Raw genomic sequence first — 22,959 nt, forward strand, 5'->3', positions numbered from 1 at the left:
TGTATATTCCAAGTTCAGATGAGACATTCACCTTATGCAGACAATGATGCATGAGTCAAATCCCATCTTCAGAAGTGAAAAACAGTGTCAAGTCTGAACTCATATTTTCCTAATCCAAATCTTTTAGGAGGAAAGGGACAAGGCATGAATATAAGCAATCTATAAGGCAATGTATGGTCTTAAAATAACTTTCCTCGAGCCAGTTTAAGAACTTACAGATAGATTAATTTCAAGAGTGAGCTACTGAATAGCTGGTCACACCACACCATTAAACATACTACTGCTCCATCAATCTTCAGTCATCCTTGCTCAGAGCAGTGATTTAGCCTGAAATGTAGGAAATCACTGTGGCACATAGATGAACACCATTTTCAATCAGTCAACCTGCTTGAGTGTTTTTCTGTAGCTGGGGCTCTTTATTTTTAATTTAATTTAATGCAGTGATAAGAATATCTTTTATACCACAGTTATCTGTACATACTTTCACAGAGTGCCCTTGCTCATTGTTGCCAAGGTGATGAGTTATGTCTGCATGTGAGAGAAAAATGATGTGCTAATATTATGCAAAAAAGAACAGACCAAATGAATAAATATGTGTAAAACAGATGCATACAAATACAACAGCACGTGATATTAGATTGTTCACAAGACATGAGCAATCAAGAGCCACTCAGGCTAGGTACATAAAGGGATAGGCGATGAAGCACTCACTATCCAAAAGGAGGCTGCCTGAGACAGAGCTTGTTTGTGGCCCAGAGGATCTACAGGTTCAACTGAATGAGATGCAAAATTTAAAAAGGCAGAAGGATGATGGTTTGAGGTACAGGACCCCAACAGGAGCCTCTCTAGCATCAGAACTTTTAACTCATTCCTGGGGACCACCACAAAAAAATCACTCAGTGGTGTATGAGAAATCAGATTGCCAAAAACTACCATAAAAAACACGAGAAAGATTCGCTCTCCAAGGTTTAAGATCAAGCAGCTATTGCTGCAAGGGAGACTTAGATGATAAGTCATGTGACAGGGTGAAGACCTCTTTCACCTGTTTTCTATTTTAGCCTAACACACTTGAATGCTCCCCAGAAGAAAGGCCCCGGGTCCTGTCCCATCAGAAAGCCTGTTCTTTTCTTTCTGTACATAGCTCTGCATTATCCTCACACCGATAGGTGAAGAGATGCCTACAAGAGGTCAATTTACTCTGGCAGGGGGTGGGGAGTCATGAATCTTTATTCTTCTGTGTTCAAGCTCAAAGAGAAACTAAGAAGCTGTTGTGTAGACCAGCTCAGCCATGCACTCTACTGGAGAGTAAATAAGACCCAGGCCTTTAATCTGCACTGAAAGGAGATGGCATGCAGGGACCACAACAGGCAGTATGCTTAAAGAAAAACACAGTTTGACCAATGTGCACTTACAGACTTGACCACACATTGTGTGGTTCTGACCTTCCTCAGTAGCCATACCCAATCCTGCAGAACACGGGTGTCGCAGTTTCGGTGTAGTGGTTTTGATTTCAGAAATCTATACAAACCACCACGTTGGGCTACTACTACTGCCCTGAAACCTGTGTCTCCTGCTTGCAGCTTTTACTGTCAGCACATGCAGAGCTGCTTCTGTAACCATGCTAGTTTAGGTAAGTTTTATCCAAACGACTGTGGGTTTCAGCAGAGATTGTTGAACCCAAATTTGAGCTATTGTGAGTCTGAAATATCTCAGCATCTAGCAAAAGGAACTAGGAAATATTGCAAAACAAAGGTTCAGTTTCTATTACTAAATTTTAATTTTTTCACAGAAACCAAGTCTTACAGACTCGTGAAAACTATACTCCTCTCTGAATTTCAATAAAATCGACTATTCCAAGCAGATAAATAAAGTTCTTTGACTTCTTAGAGTCACGTAAAAGGAAACTGCCAAATATACATAATTCTCTGTTTTCTTAAGTAGAGAGATAGCACTTCCCATCCACCCCAAAAGCATGTCAAGAACTCACCATTTACAAACATCCCAAGACAATGAATGACTGGACATACATGTAAAAACATCAAACTATTTGTTAGGAAACCTGATCTTGACTGCTGACTTCCAAGATGTTGTGGGAACAACTAAAGCATAGAATTATAGCACTGCAATCACAAAACAACACAAATTAGTCCAGCCACTGGGGACATCATAAAGCTGGATGTTTATTTGGACTGCAAGCTCTCAAATGCCAGAGACACTGTCAGTCACTGAAGCAAATACTTTCAAGAAGGTTTTAGAGGTATAGATCTTACAATTATTTAGAAACTTCCTGGAAATGCCTATAGCAATTATCATCTGCTTACATTCTTACATTAACTCTTCCTTTAACATAAACACAGTTATACTTTTTAAGTACACACTGAGATGCAAAACTTGGAGTAATTTTAACCTAGCTAATACAATTATGGGAGAAAAAAGCTAGACAAAGTATTTGTTGTGATCCAAAGCAAAAGAAGGAAAGCGGGTGATGTGATCAATTAAATTACAAATCAGTTTCCTTCATATATATGTTTTCTGCTCACACTTTTCAAGAGGAAGACACTGTTTTCAAGCACGAGCATGATGTACCCAGGTGTAGCGAGATTGCACTTCACTTCTCCCAGAATCAGGAGGTGGAAATTTTGCAGTTACATTAGATAATCCAAGCAACATAGGGAAAAGAGGGATCCGTCATAAGTGGCTGGAATTCCAAATCTGCCATTTAAGTGTATCAAATGCAAAACATGTAATGATAAATCCAGTAAATTCTTGCTTCTCACAGTATTTCCAAGTCCAGGAAAGTCCAGGTACCAGAACAGAAACCAAACGACAAAGATCATGGTACTCTCACAAATTTAATACTGCAGGGAGAAGGAAATGAAAGGCTGAAGGGGATGAGGTGGCACTAGTGATGCCGTAAGTCTACTTAAAGAATCCTGAATTTACATTAGGCGTAGGAGTGTAAGGATGTTGCATTAAAATACTTCTGCAGGCTTGGAGGTCAAAGCTCATACAAACAGCCCTCCAATGCTCTCCTGCATTTTTCAGACTGTAGACCTCCAAACAAAATCCTTCCTGTGATTACTAACAAGATGAAATATTAATGAAATATTACTCCATAAGCTTTTGAACTCAAGGTTTTATCCTACTGAGACCATGATAAGTGTTTGTCCACAAAAACATGATTTCCTGGAAATCTTCTATTAGTACAAAACCTTAGCAGATCATACTTCACTACTCTCAAACCAAACAGGAAAATCTGGTGAACAGTGGTGTTCTCTGTGCCCAAAAGAGTATTTTCCCTAGACATGAGGAGACTTAAAGAAAGTGCCTCAAACTTGAATTTATTCAGGAGGAAAAAATACAGTCTTCCATTTCTTCAAAAGTGATGTGGTTTGCTAATCAATTCACCTATGTAATTTCTCAAAGTAGCAGATGTTGTGCTAGTAGCCTTGCACAACATGGGAAAAATAGTCTAATACCATGGAAAAGAAACATGTGAAGTTACAATACGCATGAGCCAAAGTGACGGCATTTTTCTTGTGAAAGATAAGAAGATACTAATCTAGCTGTTCCTGTTGAAAATTAGGCCTCTTAAATGTAAGATGTGAGTACATTTTATCCCAGGGATTCCCATTTTTACCCTTGGGCAAAGTCAAACACCCTAACAAACGCCAAAAACTGAAGCTGGAAAATGTTTTTTCACTGATTGTAAGACCAAATTTATCACTAAAATAACACAAAAAACAGTTGACATGCCCATATTGCTTGTTTTTAAAAAAATTAGTAGAGAGAAACAGCTTACATTCAGGCAGCCTGGGTATCCATTTACTGAGAGTTTTCCACTGATAAAGCCTTAGTTTATGAGACAAGAAGACCTTTATGGAGGTGACTATGCTGGCAGCCAGCACTGTGTTACCAGTAAGGGAAGGAATTACCAGTGTCGTATCTGAGCTACAGTACTCACAGACACCTCTGCCACTGGACTGGCTCCACACACTACTGCTTCCTTTCCAGCAAAAAAGTTATTAAGGACTAGAAACTCCCCTAGCTCAAAACACACATTACATGATGAAAGTTTTCCTACTTTAGCTGCCCAGTAAAGGCAGTAATGGGTAAACCCAGAATTGATAAGAAGACTACCAGTATCTGAGCAGAAACAGTACAATATTTTGGCCTGGCTGATTTTGACAAGCTGCACTAATGTATTAGAACACAGGTTACTCCCTCTAATGGAGAAATGCAAACCTTTCTTCATTTCAGTGCCAGAGATGTCAGGAGTAGTGCCCTTGATGTGAACCCTGGAGCGCTGGATGTAGGTCCTGCCTCCACACAACATTATCTTTCCCCTTCAGGGATTGTTGTTCTAATAAACCCTGTCATTAGCATTCTGAAGACTCAGAGAGGTTACTAAGGAAAACGGTCTCAAAGCTGCTGGGTTGTATCTGGCATTCTCAGATTACAGAGGTACAGGCACACCTTTAGGCACTCAGCCTTTCCTCCCACCCAAGGAAGTTAAAATGCTCCTGCATTCCAGAGACAGAAGCATGCAGGCCATCAGCAAGCCCTTTGAGCCCAGGGAGAAGTGAGGTGGCCCCACAGGACTCATTTAATCTGTTTTCAAATCTATTTTATCACTACGTTGTCTTCCTGCCCCTCCCCACAGCTTTTTTTTTTTTACCTCCTCCAGGATCCACAAATATTCACCTCCTTACAGACGTTTCATGAACTTACTCATTAAACATTTCACATCTTTTACATAAAGCATGGGTAAATCCACATTTCTTGTGCAGTCCATATCTCCAATTCCAAATGTACTGATGGCAGCTTCAAATTTTCCATGGTGGATTCTGAATTCCCACCAAATTTCAAAATGGTATATCATTTCCCTAAGTTACTTTCGTACTCCCATGGCAGGCTTTTGTTTGGTTTTGTTTCATGGGTATAAACACCGATACAAGCTGGACAGAGACATCCTAGGCTTAGCACCATTGACCACTTTTTAGACCCACTGCTGACAGGTCCTTTCTCCCATCTTTTCTTACCCAGAGACAGTAAATCTTGCTCCTCTTGCATATTTTCAAATCTAAACATTCCAGATGGAACAGAAAATGTCAAGCTCTACGTAGAAATAGTACCACCTAACACACCACTCAGATTTCAGCACAATTCCACTTTCCCCTGGAATTTTTGAAGTTTTGTTTTGTTTTCCTTTTTTTTTTTTTTTTTCCTTTTTATGACATACTGATCGATGGAAAAGGGTATAGACATGCCTATGAATCCAATGCATATGGCTGTGGCACCTAAGGCTGACACAAAACTGACCTCTCACATCACAAGAACTGCCTCAAAACCTACAGAAGCTGAAGGAAACCATTTGGTGGACTAGAGCAGACTGGGATAATAATTGGTGGTAACACATTCTGTCTGGAAAAAAAAAAAAACAGTCAGTCCCTGGAGATTTGACTCCATACAGTCTGACTAATGCCAAATAAACACATTTGTTATTTCCTTTAGTAATTAAAAGAAATGGTAGCTGAAGAAGTTCTCACCAACAGCCTTTTTTTCTTTGTGTTAATGGTGGCTTACCAACATCCACTATACTTTAAAGCTTCAGAATGATGTTTTTTCAGGAGCAACAAGGCAAAATAACTCTAAGAGAAAAAGGAATTTTCCAGTGTTCTCAAGATTAAGACGACCAACTTCTGAGGTTGTCAAATCAGCCAGCCTCTCTCACTGAAGTCAGTAATTTCTTCCACAGGGATATAAGGAATCTTAGATCCCTCTGTACTTCTTATTCATGAACTGACACGTTGGAGTTTCTCAACTGTTCAAAGAGGCAGGAGAGACTAGAGGGAATTTAAACTTGGCTCCTAGAAATCTGGCTTCACCAGAGGTCTTGTCTGTCAAAATAAAGTCAAGATCTCAAGCCACTAAGTATGCTTCCTTCTACATAATAAAAACTCCAATAGTTTTTTCTTCTCTCTTATTCTTCAGCCCTTTCAACAGAAACTGTAAGTAAGCTAAAGGAATAAAATGGAATAAAATGACCATGCTGAAGAAAAACCCATCTAGAATTGAATCTGGTTAGAAACATCAGGGGGAATTTGGAATGCTTCTACTGGCATGTCAGCAGTAAAATGTAGACTAGATAAATACAATCTGAGCACTGAATGGGGCAGAAGACCTGATGACAAAGAATGCAGAAAAGGCTAAATACTAAACGTCTCTGTCACTTTATTTAGTGGTCATACCAGCCTTCAGAGATCTCAAGTTCCTATGACTAAGGGGAAAGTGCAGGGCAAAGAAGGCTCACTAGGGGTGGAAAAGGATCAGGTTAAAGAACATTCAAATAGACCAGCCATGTTCAAGTCCCTACAGGATACATCCAGAGAAACTGTGTGAGCTTGCTTAATGTCTCTGTGTGGCCACTCTCAATTACCTTCTAAAGGTTATGGCAAGTGGGGAAGGTCCCTGAGGACTGAAAGAAAGCAAGTGTAACTCTTCAAGAAGAGCAGGAAGGAGGATTTGGGGAATTACAAACTACTCAGCCACCCCTCTGTTCCTGGGGGAGGTAGTGGGGCAAATTAGCCTGCAAACTATTTCCAAGTGTGTCAAGGATAAACAAATGGTTGGGAGTGGTCAGTATGGATTTATGGTAAGGGGAAACTTGGTTCATAAAATTCAGGAAATCAGGTTCTGCACCTGGGCAGGAATAGCTCCAGGCACCACAACAGGCTGAGCACCCACTGGCTGAAGACTACTTTGGCAGAAAAAGATGTGGCATCTTGGTGGTCATCAAGTAGGCGTTAAGCCAGCAATGTGTCCTTGTGGCAAAGGCAGCCACTGGCTTCCTGGGCTGTGTGAGGAGAAGTGATATCAGCAGATTGAGGGGGGTGATCCTTCCCTGCTCCTCAGCCCTGCTAACACGTCTGGTCCGTCCAGTGTCTAGCTCTGAGCTTCCCAGTTCAAAAGAGATGAGGACATACTGGAGAGAGTGCTGCAAAGGGCCACAAAGATGATGAAACAATTAGAACACGTGTCATACTAGGACAGGCTGAGACTGTTCTGCCTGGACAATAGAAGGCCTGGGGGCCAAAACTTATGCGTAAATACCTGATAGGAGGTTGCAAAATAGACAGAACAGAACTTTTCCCAGTTGTGATATCCCATGAAAGGACAAAAGGCAACACACAAAAACTGATAGAGTAAGCCCCACTTAAACATAAGAAAAAATATCTTTCATGATTAAACACTAGCAGAGATTACCCAGAGAGATTCTGGAGTCTTCATCCTTGCCCATACTCCTGCCCTCTGAGCAGAGGGATGAATAAGACAATTTCCAGAGCTCTCTATCAGTCTCAACTATTCCTTGACTCTGGGAGGGTTTAGCCAGCATGCAGTATCCTTGTCAAAGCTGGACAAGTGGTAAAACTCTTCCCAGGACAATGCAGTTCTCACTGTGTCAGTGTTCTCTTCCTAGAAAACCAGAAACCTACAGCATTACCCAGCTGTGTACCATCACTTAAACTGGTTTAGCATCCAGACCCTGAATGTGCCACTCAACTATTCAGAGAAATTAAAAATGCATACACAAGGAAGACTGCTGGTAAAAGACTATAGCTGGCCTTGCTTCACAAGTTCCACTGCTGGCAACAGGGAGTAGGCCTGGCTTGTAACCCTGGTGCTGCCATACATAAAGGCCTGTCCACAATTAAGATAAATCTTTACTGAACACAGTGGAATGCTGCTGGCATTGCCAACTCTCTCTTCCCATGCTTTCCTCAAATTCCCTCAAAGAGACTCATTTTGGCTTGAAACTTTCCTTGTTTGCACTCTGGCCAGCAGCAAAGTGTTTTGGATCTTTCCAGCAAAATCCGTTATTTTTTAGTTCTCCTCTTTGGTGCAAATTATTAAAATAATTTCAAACAAAAATAGTTCCAGAAATGAGCTCTGACTGTGAAGCATTTTTTGACAGAATATAGGGAGGGTTTGCCTGACTGATTTTAAAAAAGGCATAAAATGTGCTGAATTTAATGATCAAATCGATTATGGCCCAAATTACCACACATAATTCCATGTAAGAATTCAACATCTATAGCCATGCAGTTATATCACAACCTGAAAAGACAGGAGACTTCTTTTGCACAATGTATTACAGATCTCTAAATCCCATCAATTCAGTTAGAATATAAAATAAATCAGTATTTTTTTGATTTTCCTCCATTTAAAATAAAAATACCAAGTGTAGTTTAAGTAACAAGAGACGGTATACGTAATCCCACAGTCACCCACAAACTGTAACCTTGTTTGCATATGATTGACGCTAAAAGTTGTTATTTCAAGGTATTTTGTTAATGGAAAAACTGAACTTTCCTTACAAAAAGCCTAGCTGTTTTAAAAATAAATACATTTAAAAAGGAATACATTTTTTGTTAAAAAAAATAAGGTGAAAAAAATCTGGGAAGAAAACAATTGAAAGTCTTCTCTCCCCTTCTAACTGCGAGACCCTTAAATATCCTACTAGCATTTTAATACAACTTTGTCCTGCAGTTTATAAGCTACTGCTAGGAGATGCTTTCTTCACTGGTGGTCAGAAGAGGGCAAACCACCATGCAGTCATGATTTATTTCCATTCCTATAGCCTTTTTTTTCCTTCTCTTTTCCTACTACTCATTCTAACCTGCCTTGTATGAGCACTTTCTTGGAACCTTTTCACAGTAATTAACAGCAGTACAATTCCAAGAAATGCTTAAAACTGATCACAAGATATTTATTCATCTTCACTGCTTGCTGGCATAAAAATAACTCTTCCACATAATTATCTATCACATACAGCAATCTGCATAACCAAAAGTCTGAATTAGCTTGCTGGAAAACAATGAAAGACTGCATTCATAATTGCAATACGCACTCAGGAAACCTCAGAAATCTGTAGAAATTGATCTGTTTTCTGCAATAGATCCTGTGATGCTACTTCTCGTTTAGAAGCTTAATAATAAACAAATGAAACAAACAAAACAAACAAACAAAAACCCACCAAAAAACCTCATGCAGTCAAACAAGGGCATAACGAAGAATTGTGCTGCTAGATGTGGGAGGCTGGCACTATCCTATTTGGAACTATTTGGACGAGCAGATGAGAACAGAGGATAGACTGGTATCAAAGCCAGAAAGTAATTAGAGACAATCGAAAAATCAGTCCAAAGTCCCCAGAGAAGACAGGGAAGCTGTCTGGGTTCAAAACTGTTATGGAAAAAGCATGAGGAGAACATACCAGGTGCTCAGAGATCAAGCCATGTACACATAAGCCAAAGATCAAGGGTATTCATCTAGGCACAAGGCTCCCGGGAGTGCTACAGCATAGAAATGTTGGCAATCAGGGGACAGAAAAGGGGGAATTGGGAAAATAAAAGGAAAAAGAAAAGCAAGATTCCAGGAAGCTTGGGAAGATTCCAGGAAGCCTAGGAAAGGGTTTTAGTACTGTCATGAAAGCTGAGAACAAGAAAGCTGAGAAATGAAGGACAGGGATCTGTCCTGGTCCTACAGTGCTTCTGGACTCTGGGGCAGTGCTGTGCACACGACTGACAGTGAAGACAGTCTGGGGCAAAAGAGCAGGAATAGAGAGAAACTGATGGGAGGGAAAACAAAACCATCTAAAGACATGTGATCTGCAGCTGCTGGGATTCAGAGTGGGCAAGGAGGGGAAGAAACACTTCCCCTCTCAAAGGATCTTGCTCTTGGGACATGTCAGAGGGACACATATGTCTGCTTAAAAGGGCTGCTTATCGTTCAAGTTGTGATGCAGTAACCAAAGCCCAAATATCTGTAACTGGCCTCCTGACAGAACAGTAGCTACTTGCAACAGATACAGCTTGGACTTGGGGCTCATGCATGCTTTCGTCAGAAACATCTGTGCAACAGGTTCAAATGGTCAGAACTTCAGCCATGGAGTGCAGCAACGCCCTGGTCTTAGCCTACAGAAAGACATGACCAGAATCTACACAGCCTGGGCCTGCTTCATAGATCTTTGTGACAGCAAGTTGCATAGAGCAGTGATACTGCAGGAAGACTGCAGGTTACAAATTTCTCACATATCTGAACAAACATGGTCAGCCACCTTTCCTGACATCCCGGGTCTCACACACTGGACCCTTGTTATGCTAAGTTTGTAACCACAACTCCCTCCTGTAAGTACAGAAACTCTCATAGACTCTGAATGTAAATGCTTTTAGTGTTTAAGTAAATATTTTCCTTGCTTTATCTAGATCTTTCATCCTCACTAAAACAGTATGCACCAAGACTGGAAAACCACACATGGATACTGAGACCAGTCTCAGTTTTCCCCCTTTCCCAAAGGCCATATGGCTCATGGCAGATGTGATACTTCTCTGGAAATTAGCACCTGTCTTTTCTGACACTGATACCAACTTCTTCCTTTCCCTGGAGATGGAACAAAGCACAGGAGTCATGGCAAAACAATTGTATTCATACCCTCCATCCAGCCCTAGTCTGAAGTGTAGACGCTGACCTTATTGAGTTGGATGTGCTGCTGGATGTGCCTGTAGAGTCCTGCTGGCTGCTAAGAGGCAGCAAATGGAGTAGGTTTTCCCCAGCGAGGCCCACTGCACTGCTCCAATATAGCAGTAGAAACAACTTTCTTGTGGAAGCACAGTGAAAGAGGCAAGGAGCTGCAGGAAGAAGAGAAAGGCGAAATTGTGCCTTGCTTCTTCCCTTGCATTTATTGTATCCCTTAGATTCACACAATTTGGCATATTCCTCTTTTGAACATGTCCTTGAAAGGTTATTTCAAGCACTGGTGCAGCCTCAGACATGATGCCTTTCATCTCAACTCCCTATTCCTCCTATCCTCTTGCACTGGTGGGCCAGACAATAAACACATGTGTAGGTCTATGACCTGTTCCTCCTCTGTATTCACTAGAGTTGACTCAGTATCTTTGCCTCTGCATCCACCAAATATGTCTGTAATTTACAGATATTGCAGTAAGAACATGCACTGTGAGCTCTTTGCACACTGAAGTAAAACAGTCTCCTACACTGAAAAGGTTTTCCTACTAGGGTGTGACTGTTGGGGAAAAGCTGAGTTCTGTCTCCACCACAGTAAAAGTACTGACCCCTCTTTAAACTGAGGCAAGCATTTTCAAATGCTTCTAAAGGACATGGAAAGGACGAGTTCAGGTTGAATAGCACCACAATCACATACCAGCTCCAAATGCAAAGAAGAAACTCTTGTCTGGGTGCTCTTCCAGTAGGTCCTTCACCCTCCTGCCCATTCGCTCATTTCGTTTGTAGATGAGCTCCTGGCGGAAGTAGCTGTCTATTTCTTGGGCAGTAATGCGTTCATGGGCTGGAAGTGAAGCATTAATGAAATTTGGGACCTAAGGTAAAAAAAAAAAAGTCTTAATGAAACAGGAATTTATTTCACAGGCAGCCATGATGCACAGGCATTTTTGCTCCACACGGAGTGTAGCAACTGCCTCATCCCTCAAGGCAAAGCCAGTAGGACAAAATCCAAAGCAAGTTAAAAAATACTTAGCAAACTTCTACTGATGCATGGTGCTTCATTTCTCTCAATGTATCATTTCATAAGCTAGCCAGACGGATTTTTTTTATTCAAAGTCAACCAATACCATCATCTTGCCACACTGAAAATCCTGAATCTTGATTGCTTAGTTGAAGAAACTAAGTATTTGCCCCTAACTGCCTTTAACTACATACCTCTTTCTTAAATTGCCATAGGTATGACATAACTATAATGATAATTACACTCTTCTAAGAGAATTTGACGAGTATCAGAGCCCTCAGGCTGCCAAAGAATAATTGTGCAATTTGAAGTAGTTAAAAAAATCCCCAAACTTTAAAAGGGCCAGATTTTGTCAGGAAAGAATGCGTTAGCAACTCCAGTTGCCCTGTCCTGACAGTATCTTTTAAAATGCTGGCTTCCTCCCGTGGGGCCCCCAAGGACAGCTGCGGCTGCACCTTACCCTGACCTCTCACCAGTGGAGAGAAAACGTGGGTCTGGAATTGTTGCAGCAATCCCGGCTTTCTGACAAGTAGCTTTAGGCATTCAGTTATGGGGAAGGTTAACTAAAGGCCCTGCAAGTGGTGATTTCTGGAGAGCAGAGCCACTAATAAGCCAGGTGCTTTTCCCTGCGAGGCTGCAGCAGACAAAGAGACTTTGGAGCCACTCAGACTATGACAGAATCTTTCCAAAGGGTAGTTATAGCCCACAGGTGATCATCTACTGGGCAAGCATGGAGTCAAATACAACTTACTGAGAAGTTCTGTTCAAAACAAAAACTGACAGCATTGCAAACTATCAGTGTTCTGCTCTGCTGCCAAGGAAAGTGCCCTGAGGTGGAGCCCCTCACATTAAGTAAAGGACAGTTGTTCCCTTGTCAACATGCATATGTCAGAAAGAGCTGCTCTCTCCAAGGACCTAGGGGCAATGTCTGCAGTCTGTAATACTTCCACAGGATAGTGATGGAGCATCTGCACCCTCTTAAAATGCTGGTCTCCTCTGAGAAATCCTCTGAAACCTCTGCATGGAATGCACGGTGTAGAAACTAGGCAGCATTAATGACCAGGATGCCTGCACCTGCAGGAGGGTGGGTGTGCAGGACAGGAAGGCAGCAGCATGCACGCAAAGCCCGGCACCAGAGAAGCAAGGGTTGACTCTGCATTTCCGCATGCTGCACTGTATGCATCAAGAGTCACAGCAAAAGGGTTATTCAGCACAGAAAGCTCAGGTATCAACACCTGCCTTTTCAGCACTCTAAGGATAGAGCCCGTGTTTTCACTGATGTGCACAAATTGCCAGGCAACACTTCACAGACAAGAACAGAGAGGCCTGATGTCTCAGCCTGAGGTTAGTTAATCTAAAAGCCCAAACAGACCAAATTGGTCCCTGCTGGGCATTTTCTCATGGTTTAAAGATCAGTGTTGCATTCCATTGTGTTGCTTAGGAAACTATCTCCATAAACCCAAGTCCGTGAGGTCTCAGAAGGTCTCTTTTCCTTCACATTCAGTCTAAATCTATTTTTCCTTTGTTTTATTCCATTTCTCTTCTTTTGGCCTTGTCCACAGCACACAACCATACTGATAGGAAACCTTAAAAAGCTTGTAACTCGCCCAGCCGTACACAAATGTCCAAGTCACAAGTGCATTTCTCTGCTCCCATTCGCTCAAGAGAGCCTGTTACTGCTCTCTGTTGGCGTGAAGTTTGCTCATACCTAAGCTAGCGTAATTCCACAGGATCCTTAAGAAAGTAAATGATTAACTCATAGAGCTTTGATGCTAAAGTGAACGTGGCACTCATCCAAAAAGGAAAGCCAGGTGCACCTTTGCTGCTTGTGTGCAAGAGAGGGGCTGAGGCGGTACAGACTCCTGGAACAGAAAGCTCAGGAAAGCAGATGTGCCAGGGAGTCACCATGCCCCTAGCCCTCACGCAGAAAGGGCCTGCCTGAGGAGAGACGAGCACATGTGTTACAGGGATTAGCACTACAGGGAGATGTGTGTAGGACAAGAGCTGCAGCAGCAAGACTCACTTGAGAAGTGTCATGGTTGAAGATGATGGAGCTGAGGTCCCCACAGTTGTAATGCTTGATAAGGTCTTCTGTCGTATAGGGAATCTGGAAACTGCCTGCTCGGAGGCTCTCCTGCTGCAAGAGAGTCTGATTCAAAGCAAAGACCACCTGAGGGAGAGGGAGAAGGGAGGAAAAGACAGAGTTCCTGGTAAGTGCTCTTTTCATCCCACGAGGTCACAGACACACAGCCACCTGCTGAAGGCTCTCTGAAGCTGCTCCTGCTCTGAGCCTGCCAGTCTAGACATCACCAACCCGTGCCTCCTACAGCTCCACAGGTACTCCCTTCTTGGATCTTGGCTGCTCAGAAGGAATGGACTCACCACATTTAACTCAATGACGTTTTGCCTGTGACTTGATTAAGATAGATGATATAAAGGGGCAGGTCGAAGCAGGGGCAATCTTGCTCCTTAAGATGACAGTCTGCCTGACCACCACAGAGCCTCAGGGCCTGTAGGGCCCTATCCCCACAGCTCCTCAGCCACCTACCTAAATTAAGCAGGGTTCCTCCTTGTTTACTCTTCCTTCCTCATCTGCAAGAACAGCCACAGGCTGTTACTACCTGCTTTGTGCTCCTCTCAGACACTGCATCTATTTCAGGCAGGAATGGCTCTCTGGAGCAGGCCAGGGAAGAGTGGTGGCTGCTGGGGGACAGAGGAAGCTGATTGCCTCCACAGGAAGGGTGCTGCAAGCATTCCTTCCTCCTCAGCCTTCCCCTGGGAATGCAAACATTCCCATCCCCTATGCCTCAAGGAAAACCATCTGGCTGCCGCAGCTCCTACCCCTAGGGACCCTTCTGTTGCCCATAAAAAGAGAAGACCAGAAAAGATCACCCTCCAGATGTGGCTGCCTGGACCCCTCCAGGACAGCAGGGCTCTCCCAAGGCGATGGCCTCAGGGCCTGACCCAGACACTGGCTAGGGATCCAACTGCTCCCTGTCTCAGGCAATGCACAGCCCGTGAGGATGGTAGCCGCTCAAATGGGACAAGAGAGCACTTTGGACCAACAGGTGTCTCTAAAGCCAAGCACATGCACAATCTCTAGTTAAGACAGCAACCACCAAGCCCCAGGAAGGCAGGAAGCCAAGGAAAGACTTGGGGTAGAAACTCCCCAGGCTGAACACAGGATGCCTGTGGGCACCTTTGGTGAGGCATGGAGCTGTACAGTCCCCTGTGCAGGGAGCAGTCCTCTGTCAGCACCTGGCAAGTAAAACACTACCATCTCTTCTGAGCACATCTCTTCATTCTTATACTCATGCTACAACTGGTTTTCACACCAAAACTGGACAACTCTAACAAGCTCTCTGACAACCTACTGGTTCATTATTTCTGTTTTTAAAGGAAGTAAGCTCAGATACTGGTTTGAATTTTTTCAAAAATTATTACTCATGAGAGTGTTATTTTCGAAGCTCTGGTTACTCTCTGTGTAATTAACTCCTCCTGGACATTTGCCTCAAACACCATCAAAGGCACTCTAGAACTGAAAGTGTTTGCCAACACTATGAAACTCACACGTCAGTAAGTATACTCAATGTACTGAGACTATGTGAACCAAATTTTGGGATTACAGAGCAGATGTGGAAACAAACAGGTGCAACCTCCCTCCCCCAGCACAACCATCTGTCTTCTACAGAAAGGTGTGAATTCCACCAGACTTTAAATCATGCTGTCCCCACTACAGCTAGACTTACCTCTTTGGATCCAAATCCCTGTGTATGTAACCCAATATGAAAGCACATAATGTAGCATTAATTCTGGGACGGTGAATATCAACATTCACTCACATCACATGTTTGCAAAAAGGGAGAGAATTCTCTTTGTTGGTACAAACTGCACTCAACTAAAGTAGTAATTCCATGCAGACATTCAGGCAAGTTACATCAAACTAAGCAGTGGCCATCTTGCAAAGGACCTCTGTTAGATACTAAATTGAACAAAACCAAATTGAAACACCTTTATGTCTGAACAAGGGTTTGCATGTGGGCGGGGGTGGGGGTTTATCATACTCCAAAGTCATAATTTTACATTTGTTTGGCTTCAGAGAACTCCTAGTGGATGCTAATGACCAGAAAACATTCACTTAAAGACAAGCCAAATCCATGCTGAAAATATGGGATTTCTATAGCCATGATTGCTAGGTCATGTCAGGAAAATGCCAGTGTATACAATCAGTCCAGCTGAAAGCCCTTCCATGGGAATGGCCTATTTTTAAGCTATTGGGCACCATCTTCTTGGTTATTTACCATTAAAACAGTGTGTCCTTTTCCAGACTTTGAAACAATGACCAGACGGTCCCTGTCCAGATAGCAGCCAGGAAATGTAACAACCTCCTGAGCTGGTCAGGTAGCTCTGCCTCAATGTAGACTAAGCACATCAAAGAGGCTTTGCAATCTTTACTCTTTGATTTTCATCCAAACACAAACCAGCAGAGGGTAACTGGCTTCTGGGGAGAAAGCACCAGCCTGCTGGGTTAGATGTGAGAAAAAAGCCAATCTTCCCCTCTCTGCTATATCCCTGCAGCCTATATTCCTGCTGTCACTTGCTCTGCATGCTACCTTCAGGTCCATACAGACCTCTTCCCTCCTCCCTTGCAATGTGCTCTGGGGAAATAGATTCAGTCTTGCCTCCAAACAGACTGGGCCTGGACTGCAGCAGCCAGGCCAAGCCATACAGGCATCGATCTTCCTTCCTGTAAGCACACAGTGAGCTGCAAAGAGCTACATAAATCTGCCCCAAAAGCACAGCATAAATTTCAATGACCTACAGTTAGGCAGGATCACTGCACGCATTTCACAGGAAGAGAGGCAACGCACCCCCTCTTCTTCCATATCTCTAATCTTACTGCTGGCATGCCAAAAAAAACCTGCCCCAGTGAGGCAGCTTTGGCAGCTCTAGGGTCTTTGCTACACCTTTCTGGTTGGAGGTGTGAAAGTTAATATGAACATATGAAGAAATTTCAGGACAGCAGCGGCTGAAGGGCTTGCCTGCCCAAATGAGAAAGCACAAAAGACTCTTTACAATGAGGATGTTCATGTTTCATTTCAAAGAACAGTGTCCCAGCTCACTGCTCATGATGCCGACATCCTATGCTAACCACAACTATGGGGACACATCATCTAGCAGCCTGCCTTGTACTCCATGGCAATATTGGTGGCTCGTGTAGCAGTGCATCAGCTGTTTTCCATTGTCATGGAGGACTACAGAATGTCGCCTGACAGCTCAGACTTCCCCACAAGCAATGTCTTTCCCTGCTCCAACCTAGACCTGCATCCTGTCACTGTACATAGTACATGAGGGAGAAGTCACACAAGAACCACCTGAAGAGAGTGGGCCTCCGCCTTGGTGCTGTGAGGGACAGAGGTGGTCTCCGCTCCTTTGAAGACAGCAGTAGCAGCTCAAGTCCTTCTGCACCAGAAGGAAGAAAAGATACAACAAAGAGGCAGAAATCAAGAGAGCATCAATGCCCTTGACAATTAGCCCTCCCTGATGAGTTACAGTAATTCATGCATCAGGCTTTGCACAGCTGGAGTTCGGGAAATTCTACTGTCAAAAATATTCTCCACATCAGCTGGTCTGAACAGAACAGTGGCGTTCACTGGAGGGGGGATGATGGCACACCTACTGAACAACTAGACAGGATTACAGTTTGCCATCAGCATGAGTGTACAGCCTCTCAAAGCAATGTAATAGTTCTTCTCAATTCCTCTATCACTCCTACCTTCTTGGGGGAATTTAAACTCCTCAGGAGAAAGAGAAGGGGATGTAGGGGTAAAGGGACAGGAACTGTTTAGGATAGCAGATACTGCTTAGAGCTCTGCCCTGGTGAGAAGGTTATCTTCAGAAAATAGTAATGGATAAACATTGTCAGAGTCTCAAGAAAAAGGAAGATTCCTGAACCTACTGTTCTTAAAGGATTTAATTGACTGAGATGGGTCTTGCTCAGAAGTTGATAACTCATTATCTGTCATTACTTCTCAAAGAAAACATCAGACAAGGTGCAAAGTGATGCTTAAAGAAGACCATAGCCATCAAACTCTGCAAATTGGATCTTAGTCTTGTTTACCAGATGTGAAAAGCTGAAGAAAGTCAACAGAGCATGAGAAGCAGGGACCAGATCACCAGCTGGTCTGAAATTGCAGTATTTGCTAGGCACAAATATTGCTTGCCTTCCAAAATCGCCATTTGATCCTGTAATCCTTTCATTACTGGTAATTCCAAGCAGTTAAGAAAACAGCAAATATGGAAAGGTTAAAAAGAAATTTTCAATTTTACTTAGAAATCAAACCCAAGAATTTGGGTAGATCTGAGCTCCTCCAGCAGGTGGTACAGAAAGTAGGCATCTGTCTTGCAGGTATCTCTTGCATTACACTATTTTACTGTTTCCAAGATCTTTCCTGTGTTGGAATCCACAGAAATCACTCTACATTTATCTTCCTTGCAAAACTATTCTTCCTTATTTCACATACCCCCTCCAGCGACTCTATCCTACTCTGCTCCATTAAGTGTATTCATACTAGCATCAAAGCATCTTCTGAAAAGATGTATTTGGAGAACAAAAGTAACAAGTTTATTAGAAAGGGATTTTTTATCTCCCACCTCCCATTTTCACTGTGATCCCTATTTTCCCCCCAACCCACTCCCTTTTTGTACTGTGGAAAAAATCGATTAAGCTCTCTAGTATACATATTGCTGCAAACCTCATTCTCCTCCTGGAGATTTCTTCAGCTGTCAGGAGACACTTGTCCCCTTTGCTAGTATTGTTGGAGTGGCCTGCTAGGCTAAGGGGGTGGGGAAAAGGGAGTTAGAGCCTGGCAGATGCCTTTTTTGTCAAAGACAAAAGACCCCCTACCATCCTCTCCACTTTTCAGTACTTTCATCCACATTGGATCAAAGTGCTATTCTGCATATGAAAGGAACCTGGCATTATTCGCCTCAAATTAGCCTATCGCCATCCCGCTAGCCTCCAAGTCTTCCCAACAAAAGCACTCACATCTGTTCCATCATTTGCCTCATCTTCGGTGTTTTTTTTCTTTCTGCTCTCAGTTTTTGAGGGCCATTCAGCCCCTTGAATTATAGTCTGGAGAGCATCTTCCTTGCTCTGGGATCGCTCAGCCGGACAATTTGCTTTTAATTGTCTTAAGGAATCAAGGGCTGCTTTTGGGTCCTTCCCAGAGACTAACTGCATCCATTACAGCTTCCATTCAGCCTCTTCAGCCAATTCTTTCCCTTTTTCTCCTCCTTCTCAAAAGAATGTTTCCCTTCTTGCTCTTCACCTGGAAGAGACCATTGCTTCCCTGGGCCAATGAACACTATTGCCCCAAATCAAAGAGGGCCTTAAATCAAAAGCATCATGACTATCAAAGTCAATAATTCTCCTTTGTCATGGTAATGATCCAGGAGGCCAAGTGTTGAGAAGAAAGCAGGATTTCTTGCTCTAGTGTGATGCAGCTCCTTAGAAGTCTGGTGAGGCTTCAACAGAAAGCTGGGATTGGCAATGCCAGAGCCTGAAAGCCTGAACCCACTTACCATGAGGAGCTCCTGCACACACAGGCAAGAAAAGTCTGATTTTGGCATGCACTGAAAATGGCAAAAGGAGATTTAACCCACCATCTGCAGCCTCCAGAGCAGACTAAGTCACTTTCACAACTGTTGCTTTAAAATTGAAAAGAGAAAAATGAGGCAAATTCTCAAACTTGGACCACTTCTGTGAGAAAGACTGGATTGAAGCCATTAGCAGAGACAGGTTATATGAGGGATCCACCCAGAAGACAAGAACAGCAGAAGTCAATGAAACAAAAGGAAATGGAAATTGCTTTAGGTTACTTATGAGTTACACGTTTCCCTTGGGCTTCGTATTATTTATAATTGTTTTTTTTCCTCAAAGCAAGTATTTCAAGCAGAGGGAGCACCTTTTCTGTAGCAGGATTATCCAAGTCACTTAGAAGACATCCAGTTTGCCTCAGGTCAGACAAAAAAGATGCTGACACAGGTAAAGGGAGTGAAGAATTTGATCTCTGTCTCTGCTGACAACAAACTCTCACTAATGCATCTTATGCCAAATTCTTGCTGTGTGTCTTACCAGGACCAAACAGAAGACACTGAAAGTTTTCAGAAACTTACACAGAACCATCTCAAGATTGTATTACAAGAATAACAAAGCAAAAAACATGAAACTAGGGTTTCCTGGGTTGAGACTAGCTATACTTTTAAAATTTGACATCTGCAACTAGTGTTTTAGTTAGCATTTTGTTTGTTTGCTTTAAATAATCTTCTGCAAAAATAGTTGCTTTGATACACTTCCTCCTCCTTCCTTTCCACTCGATAGTCTTAAATGTAGTTGAAGCAAAACTAAAATACTGAGGTTAATAAAACAGACTTCTTTTTTTACACTTCTTAACATCCATACAGGAAAATTCTCTTACAAAGGAAACAATTTGGCTTTCCAACTATAGAAAGCATGTAAGAAATGTAGAAATGATGACACTTCACTGTATTTGTGACTGTAAGGAGTAAGCTAGTAACACTGCTGAAGACTACCTATCTTTCACAGCTTCAAGGACAACATTTAGAAGCACTTTTATCTTCCTGACCCACAATCACAGAACTAAACAAACTTGGTATTAATGACCTGGGATTTAGCTGCCATGTTTTTTTCACCTAGTGCTCACAGATGCTCTTTGGAGTGCTGTTAGATGAAAAAAAAATCTTACAAGTCCCTACTAGCCTTCAGTATTTATTTTATTTGTCCTCTCTACCACGGGCTATGTATAGCTGGGGACTAAACTCAACAACAGTTTTGAAGATTGCTTCCAGAAGTAACATGCCTTATAAATTAAGAATACCGAACATATTCCCACCAGTGCTTGTATACCTTTTAATTTTTTTTTTTTTTTTGGAAGAATGGAATAATTCAGAACACATATTTTTAACTGACTGGAATGCTTCCCCCTCTTTCTGCAAAACTGATGTCATTACTTGCACCATTCCTCTAAGTGTGAACAAATCAAGACTATAAGGTTATTAGAGTAAACAACCTAACTTTGCAATGCCATGAACAGGCCCAGACAGTTATTCATATGTCACCTGGTAACCATGCAACAGAATATTTGGATTTTCTTGAAGTTCTGCCAGCTAGGAAAGCATATTCCGTATAAAATGTTCAGCACTGTTAAAACATTTTTCCATTCAATAGAACAATTAGGCCAGGAGTTTGGCTGCTGTTCCAAACAGAACAACATTTTTGAACCAGTGTTTATGTTGTAGGCAACTAGCAGCTTCTTTAAGAGAAGGTTCTGGCTTCCCAAAGGAGTACAGCAGAGCACCAGATGACCTTTCCATGGATACATGGGGAAAGGGAGAATTTACATTATATTTCTATTTTGGTATATATTGTTAGAATTCGCAACAAAAAACTTTGAGCAAGAACTGCTGGAATGGTCCTAGCTGGTTTCAAGAAGATCAAAGGCTATAAGTTCTCAATGCAAAAGCTTTCCAAGAGGAATAGCTGACAAAATTTTCAAAAAATGAGACACAGGCCCAAATCTGTGTTCTTCGTAGTACCTGTGAGCTCAGTCACATAGCAGAAATAGCATGTCCCAAGGTAGGATGGGAATTTACTAGCCACCAGCTGTGCAGTAAGAACCTGCAGATGATACTCTTGGAATGAGTCACCTGGTTCCACTCACTGCCAGATGGCACCTCCATTCACCTCCCTGGCTGTTCACATCAGGACACAACCAGTTGTCCCAATTCAGCCAATACACCAAGCTGACTTTGTGAAAAAAAATCTAAAATATCTTAATTTTCACACCCAGGAAAATCCATCTGCTGCCAACGTAATCAGGAAACTGCTGAGTGCTTGGCACTTCTGAGCAAAACGCTAGAAAGTATCTGGGCAGTTTTGTTATGTTTTTTTTCTTTATTTTGCTCTTGAAAAGGATTGTTGCATGCCAGCAAAGATCCTTCAGGAATTTTAAGTGGCTGTCTAAATTCAACTGATTGCAAAACATCTTTTACCAGGTAAATTGTTGCTGACAAAATATGGAAGATTTTAACCTGTGGACTTCTGAGCTAGTTTCAATGTATCCAAAGCCAGAAGAAAATATTCTTATTTTCCTTTGCTAGTACTGAGACTTTTCCACTGTACTACATGCCTGTATTATTCAAATTTCCCTGCTGCCTAATTCAAAAATAAAAGTGTTATATCATCAAAATGTAACTGTAATCCATCAAGATATGAAGGCAGAAGGATGTTAGCTCAAATTGGATAGCAGAAGCTTTATTAAATGTATCCATCATTACTGCTTGGAATGGACAAAAAAAAAAGGTATTGTAAGACTTTGTGGGGCAGAAAGGCAAAAAAGCCATGACAATATCTCTGAACTCAAACCTTTTATACCAACTGAACAGAAATTTCTTAATCATCTCAGTGAACAAGGCAGACAACTGTTCCAACAGCTAATCCTGTCTTTACCACGGTTAAGCCCTAGATAGTCAAATCATTTTTTTAAAGGCCAGGACAGGTCACCTTCCCCACAGCAGTTCTAGCACATGGTCACACACACTTACTGTCAGGGTAAGTGTTCTGGATAAACATTTGCTCAAAGATCTCTGAGAAAAGCAAAGCTGTCTGCCAAGAGCTCGGAATTTTTGCAAAGTCACCGTGATTACGTATTTCTGACCGTCAAGATTAAAATGGTTCAAGATAAGCAGGCAGGCTCCGTCTGGGGTGTGATGAAATGAACAGAAACAAGAACAAAGGACGTCAGGATTTATCTCACAGGCATGTTACACTTTGGCCTCTTAAGTGAATTACTGGGTAGCTTTCCTGGGCTAGGCAGGGCAATGCTTTCCAGAAATTATGTGAAAAAGCCATAGTGCAACTGGTATCAAGTCAACCAGAAACTCTCTGTATGGACAAAATGAAAGAATATATTGACTTATGGTCTGTAACTTTCAGCACCACAGCAAAAAGCTCTGGTGCAAAAGTTTGTAAAGGTATAATAGGATGTGAATCATCTTTTTCCAAACACAATTTTGAATACAACAAGCAATATTGTACAACAGCAGTTGCTTAGTGAGTAATTGCTAAAACTGTGACAAAAACAGAACAACAAGCAGGTAATCAGGCAAAAATAATTCAAGCGGCTGAAATATTCACCCTGCCCAAGCTAGGTAAATTCTGACAAGCTTTACTTACAGACTACTGAGACCTTTCCCAGGCATGACCAAATGAGTCAACTCCATTTTTTGAACAGACAGCATAGACATGAGACTTGTACTACAAAAAGTTTACTCTTAAAACTTACATTTGAATGAGAACACATATACATACATACAACAAAGTCCTGAGTTAAATT

At 42.1% G+C, this 22,959-nt stretch overlaps 1 protein-coding gene across 2 annotated transcripts in view; it reads right to left on the bottom strand.

The window, feature by feature from the left end:
• The window catches only part of TRABD2A (TraB domain containing 2A), a 75,934-nt gene that overhangs the window by 11,621 nt on the left and 41,354 nt on the right, over positions 1-22,959 (bottom strand). Inside the window, exons 3-4 of one of the 2 annotated variants that reach the window (XM_088155982.1) lie at positions 13,566-13,712; positions 11,222-11,396 (exon numbers count right to left, since the gene is read on the bottom strand). In XM_088155982.1, the coding sequence (XP_088012108.1) occupies positions 11,222-11,396; positions 13,566-13,712 (322 nt within the window). The remainder of the gene's footprint in view (positions 1-11,221; positions 11,397-13,565; positions 13,713-22,959) is intronic. The other variant, XM_088155983.1, reaches the window with a different exon arrangement.

This window comes from Sturnus vulgaris, chromosome Z (assembly GCF_052056855.1).
Source record: "Sturnus vulgaris isolate bStuVul1 chromosome Z, bStuVul1.hap1, whole genome shotgun sequence".
NCBI classification, from domain to species: Eukaryota; Metazoa; Chordata; class Aves; order Passeriformes; family Sturnidae; genus Sturnus; species Sturnus vulgaris.